This window comes from Protobothrops mucrosquamatus, unplaced genomic scaffold, assembly GCF_001527695.2.
Source record: "Protobothrops mucrosquamatus isolate PMUCROS unplaced genomic scaffold, P.Mucros_1.0 scaffold13668, whole genome shotgun sequence".
Taxonomy (NCBI): domain Eukaryota; kingdom Metazoa; phylum Chordata; class Lepidosauria; order Squamata; family Viperidae; genus Protobothrops; species Protobothrops mucrosquamatus.
In genome coordinates this window covers 1-6,259 of record NW_015399439.1, presented here as the reverse complement: position 1 = coordinate 6,259, position 6,259 = coordinate 1, and the positions used below count along the sequence as shown (strand labels likewise).

General features: G+C 50.1%; 1 protein-coding gene across 1 annotated transcript; it reads left to right on the top strand.

Moving 5' to 3' along the window:
• Nucleotides 1–1,657: 1,657 nt before the first annotated feature.
• Nucleotides 1,658–6,139, top strand: LOC107301505 (coiled-coil domain-containing protein 124-like; the record flags this gene model as incomplete). The annotated part of the gene is made up of 2 exons (XM_015830717.1): nt 1,658–1,816; nt 5,950–6,139. Coding segments are annotated over exons 1-2 (349 nt in total), but the record flags the coding sequence as incomplete, so codon positions are not given.
• Between the last annotated feature and the right edge of the window lie 120 nt (nt 6,140–6,259).

The following is a 6,259-nucleotide window of genomic DNA, read 5'->3' as shown; positions in this document are numbered from 1 at the left end:
GCTGGCTCATGGTCAAGGGATCGTCCACTAGGATTTCAAGGTCCCTCTCACAGTTGCTGTTTTTAAATGAGGTCTCGCCCAATCTATATTTGTACCTTTCATTTTTCCTGCCTAAGTGTAAGACTTTGCCTTTCTCCACATTAAATTTCATTTTGTTGGATAGGGCCCCTTGTTCAAGTTCGTTAAGATCTTTCTGGATCCTGAGTTTGTCTTCTGGGATGTTGGCTACTTCTGCCAGTTTGGTGTCATCTGCAAATTTGATGAGTTCCCCTTCAATTCCCTCCTCTAAGTCATTGATGAAGATATTGAAGAACTTACTGGGCCTAAGACGGAGCCTTGTGGTACCCCACGGCTCACTTCCCTCCGTGGGGATGTGGTGTCCTTGAGGACTACTCGCTGAGTACGGTTTGTCAGCCAGCATCCTCCTGGTCACGTGATAGCAACCCAGGCACTTGGCAATCGGGGTGTATTTGTGATGGTTGCAGCGTCCGCAGGTCTTGGGGCCGCCACATGCACAACCTTCCCAGCGTCTGACAAAGTCAGTGGGGGAAGCAGGAGTCACTGAACAGCCACCCGACAACTGCAGCAGTTCGCACTTCCAACTGTGGTCGCCCTGAAGTGTGTAGCTAAATGTCCACGGAGACTCTCGGTCGTCCAGGTCAGGGTCATCCCAACCCCCAGAGGGAGCGCTAACAACCAGATGACTGCTAAGGAATGTAAACCCTTCCAGTCCTCCACCATTCAGTCAGAACTGAAGAAGCTTCTTGGATGAGAAGCGAAACACCCTCAGGGGGAAAAATCCCCAAAAACTCCAGTTGCCCCTTGGGAAAAAAAACAAAACACCTTCGGATTAACAACTGTTAGCAAAAAAAGGTTGTACAATTTGGCACCACTTGCACAGCGGCAGAAATTCTGGTCCTCACCCCAGTCGTAAGTCAAGGACCAGGTGCCTCGTGTTTGGACTTAATTTACGCCACACAGTTTAAGTTAAAATACACTGGAATTGCCACTTATTTATTTTTCAAGTTAAATAAAGGGGGGAAAAATCCAAGATGCCCCAGGTTACATGGGTAGGCAACCTCGGCTCTTTTATGACTCATGGACTTCAACTCCCAGAATTCCTGAGTCAGCATAGCTGGGAGTTGAAGTCCATGAGTCATAAAAGAGCCGAGGTTGCCTACCCCTGCAGGCTCAGGATGATGGGGACTGTCACCCCTCCCTCCCAAGGCAGCCAACCAGACCTGACCCACCTTGGTCCTTTGGGAACGAATCTCAACTCCATTTGGAGCGAAAAGGTTCCTTATACTAAAAGCCGAGCGGCTGCAGAGCCAGAACCAGGAGCCCGAGTGCGGAAAATCCCCCCACTGACTCTCTCCCTTCCCTGGTCCACCCTCCCGTCGCCTGCCCATTGTCCAGTCACGTTCGGAGGAGATGCTCTGGTCCCTGTCCCTGCGGAGGCCGGCTGGGGTTGCACCACCCCGTCCCCAGGACCGCGGCGTTGGGGGTTTCCTTTCGGTCTCCCCCTTCTCCCCACAGCCCCTCCCGCCCCATAGCCGAGGGCAGACGGGCACCCGGCGAAGCGCCGGCGTGAGAGCGAAGGGACGGCAGCTCCGATGTAACCCGTTTTTCTTTCTCGAAGGTGCGAGCACCCTGCGGGATGCCCAAGAAGTTCCAAGGGGAGAACACCAAGTCGGCCGCCGCCCGGGCGAGGAAGGCCGAGGCCAAGGCGGCGGCTGACGCCAAGCGGCAGAAGGAGCTGGAGGATGCCTTCTGGAAGGACGAGGACAAGCACGTCATGCGCAAGGAGCACCGGAAGGTACCGGAAGGAGGGAGGGCCCCGCTGGGGCGATGTAACACAGAGGAATCCTTGGGGTCTCCTGCCCCAAAATCCTCGGGGCCTGCCTGGGTTGAATCGGGGGCTCTGGAGTTCACGAGCCGGCGGGCAGACTTGGTCCCTGAGTGTAGGGCCGGGGGCTCCGGCGTGGCGGCCTGGGTTTTCGGGCAGTTCGGGCTGCACCGCGGCATCCCCGGGAGGGGCCCTGGAAAAGGGGGCGGAGGGGTCCCTTTGCGGGACCACAGGCAGGCAGAGGAAAAAGGGAAGAGGCACCAGAGCCACTTGCAGGCCCAGCCCCGGTTACACCAGCTGCACAACACACACACACATGCATGCCACAGATTCACAGCACAAAGCCCCCACCCCCTCCTCGAACTGGATTTCCTTGTTTCTCCTTGAAGACGTTTTTTGTTTCTCATCCAAGAAGCTTCCTCAGTTCCAAGAGAGTCTTCTTCACTCAGAACCGAAGAAGCTTCCTGGATGAGAAGCGAAACGTCTTCACGGGAAAAGAAGGAAGCCCAACTGCCTCTGGGAAAAGCAGCTCTGGGACGGCCCTGGCCTGGATTTGGTGAGGGTCTCCCTGGACACCCCTCAGAGGCTTTTTCCCTCAGGCCCTGGCCCTGGCTGGCTGGTTTCATTCCGCTCGCATCCCACCCCCATTATTCTGAGAAATACCTCCAGGCGGCAGATGCATCCGACTCACCTTGTTCCTCCTGTTTTCCCACCACAACAACCCTGTGAAGTAGGCGGGGCTGAGAGAGAACGACTGGCCCGAGGCCTCCCAGCTGGCTTTCCTGCCTAAGGCAGGACTAGAACTCATCGCCTTCTGCTTTGCAGACAGACAGACAGACATAGGTAGGTAGGTAGATAGATAGACAGAGATAGATAGATAGATATAGACACAGACAGACAGACAGACAGAGATAGATAGATAGATAGATATAGACACAGACAGATAGAGATAGATAGATAGATAGATAGATAGATAGATAGATAGATAGATAGATAGATAGATAGATAGATAGATAGATAGATAGATAGATAGAGATGGATAGACAGACAGATAGAGATAGATAGATAGATAGATAGATAGATATAGACACAGACAGATAGAGATAGAGATAGATAGATAGATAGATAGATAGATAGATAGATAGATAGATAGATAGATAGATAGATAGATAGATAGATATGGATAGACAGACAGATAGAGATAGATAGATAGATAGATAGATAGATAGATATAGACACAGACAGATAGAGATAGATAGATAGATAGACAGACAGACAGACAGACAGACAGACAGAGATAGGTAGGTAGGTAGGTAAGTAGGTAGATAGATAGATAGAGAGAGAGAGAGAGAGAGATGGATAGACAGACAGAGATAGATAGATAGATAAATAGATAGATATAGACACAGATATAGACACAGATATAGATAGATAGAGATAGAGATAGACAGATAGATAGCTAGACAGACAGACAGACAGACAGACATAGATAGAGAGATAGATAGATAGATATAGACACAGATATAGATAGATAGAGATAGAGATAGACAGAGATAGATAGAGATAGATAGACAGACAGATAGAGATAGATAGATAGATAGATAGGTAGGTAGGTAGGTAGGTAGGTAGAGATATAGACAGACGACAGAGATAGAGATACATAGAGATAGATAGAGATAGACAGACAGACAGACAGATATGTAGATAGATATAGATTAGATAGAGAGAGAGAGAAAGAGAGATGATAGAGAGACAGACAGACAGATAACCTTTATTGTCATTTTTTTACTCTGGGCACATTGGCACACATTACAAATGAGTGTTTTTATAATACCTTTTAATTGTTGCTGTTAATTGTACGCTGTCCTGAGTGACCTTTTTTGAGATGGGCAGCCACATAAATTTGATAAGGAATAAAGGAAGAATCGTGGCTTGACACCTCCTGGTGGGCGAGGCTGTTGCTGGCCTTGGGCCGACAGGCTGAGGTGGGGCCGGTCAGAGAGCGCCAGGGCTGCAGGAGGGGGCCTACTGGCCCACTGACCGCACCAGACCTTGGACAGGCGGAGGAGCCTGGGGGGAGATGGAGGAGAGACCCTGTCCCAGCTCAGGGTCTTGCCCAAGGGACGAAGGCAGGCCCTCCCCTCTGCTGGAGCCCCCAAAGTGGACCAGGCACCCTTGGGAAAGAAAACCCGAACCCAGAACCGCGTCTCCGAGGGAGCTGGGAAAGAGATTGGGGAGGGGCCGGGGTTCTTGGAGGGGAGAAGGGAGGGGCCTGGGGGGAGGAAGCCAGCCCCCTTCAGCCAGTCGGGCCGAAGAAACACACACGGAGTCCGGGTCTTTCAAGGCCTTCCGGGCCGGCTGCAGGAGTGGCGGGCGGAGGGGCTGCCACAACCACAACCGCAGAGACGGGCTCTCCTCCACCATGGCCTGGCTGGCCTCATCCTGGCCCTTAGAGGAGGAAGGGCCCCGTGTGGCACTCGGGGCCTGGAGAAAAAACATTTGGGAGCCTGAACCTCCTTTTCCACGAAGATCACGGGAAGCGTTCAGGCCGCTTCGTAAGGCCACACCTGGCAGACTGCAGCCCGTTGGGGTCACCCCAATGCATAGGAGGTGTGGAGACTTTGGAAAGAGGAGGAGGGGGTGGAGGGGGAGGCCAGCCCCACCAGGCCAGGAAGCTGGACTGCCCAGAGGAAGTCTGAAGCAACTTGGATCGGGGTTCTGGTCTGTAACCTCTGGGGGGCCTCCTGGGCCTCTGGGGTCCCTCGCAGCCTGGAGCAATTTTTTTTTTTTATTGGAAAGTTTTATAAAAGTTACAATATAAACCCCAAAACCAACCCACCCTAAACCCCCCCCTCTCCCTCCCCCACTTCCCAGAGCTGAATACAGGGTTACAAATATAATAATCATAATCTAACTAACATTAACCAACTATATAAATAACCAAGTCCATAACTCCCCTTTAACGTAAATATAATAATAATAATAATTAAAACATAAACACATTAGTATCCTAATTATTAAACAATAGAATATTGTTAAACGATACTAATACTAAAAATAATAATATCATATAATTAAAACTAACAAAAATTTCACTATAATAAACTATTAATACTAATAATACTCTAAAATTTACTCATAGGCTAAATGGAACTTTTTAGTCCCATATTTATTCTGAATATAATCTATCCATCTTCTCCAAACCGAAATGTATCTTTCTTGTGAGTGATCCTTCAAATAGGCAGAAATCTTAGCCATTTCTGCTAAATTTGACACTTTAAGCGNTAATAATACTCTAAAATTTACTCATAGGCTAAATGGAACTTTTTAGTCCCATATTTATTCTGAATATAATCTATCCATCTTCTCCAAACCGAAATGTATCTTTCTTGTGAGTGATCCTTCAAATAGGCAGAAATCTTAGCCATTTCTGCTAAATTTGACACTTTAAGCGTCCATTCTTCTATAGTAGGCAAGCAATCCTCCTTCCAATATTGCCCTACTAATAACCTTGCAGGTGTTACCAAATTCAACATCAAGTTAGTTTCTTTAGCATCACAATCTGTAATAACACTCAACAAAAATAATTGTGGAGTGAACTTTATCTTTCTCTTGAAGATCTTTTGAATGCTCCACCAAATCTTAATCCAAAAAGCTTTTATATTTCTACAAGTCCACCAAATATGAAAATAAGTAGCGTCCAAGCTACCACATCTCCAACATTTGGGCTGTAAATTAGGATACATACAAGACAACTTTTTAGGATCCAGATGCCATCTATAAAACATTTTGTAAAAATTTTCTCTTAAATTTTGGGCTTGGGTAAATTTCTGACGGAGGGAGCCTGGGGGTATATATGTTTGTGTGTGGGGTTTTTTTTTTTTTTGCCATGCCTGTCTTAGGTGGATTGTTCTGCCTTGTGACAGAGACAGCACAGCCCCCCCCCCAGCTCCAGAGCTGTCGGACTCTGGACCCCCCCATCTCCCCCCCTCGAGGCGCATCTGCTGGGGTTTTTCTTCTGACCGCCTTGCAGGTCAGCCCCGTTCCTTTGGGGGGGCTCTGGGATCTCACACGGGGCTCCCCCCATCTCTGCCCCCCCCCAGGAGGAGCGGGAAAAGCGCCGCCTGGAGCAGCTGGAGCGCAAGAAGGAGCTGCAGCGGATGCTGGAGGAGGAGGATGCCCAGCTGAAGGGCAAGGCCCCCAAGCCGCCCGGCCCCGCCAGGGTCACCCGGGCCCAGATCGAGGAGGCCCTCCAGAAGGAGCTGAAGGAGGGCGGGGACGCGGCCGGCGGCGGTGAGTGCGGCTGCCCCCTCGGCTGCGGCAGGGGGTGGCTGGGCCCCGGTGGGGAGGGGGGCGGCAGGACAAGGGCGGGAGACCACCAGGAGATCCCGAAGCCTGCTCAGATGCAGAGGC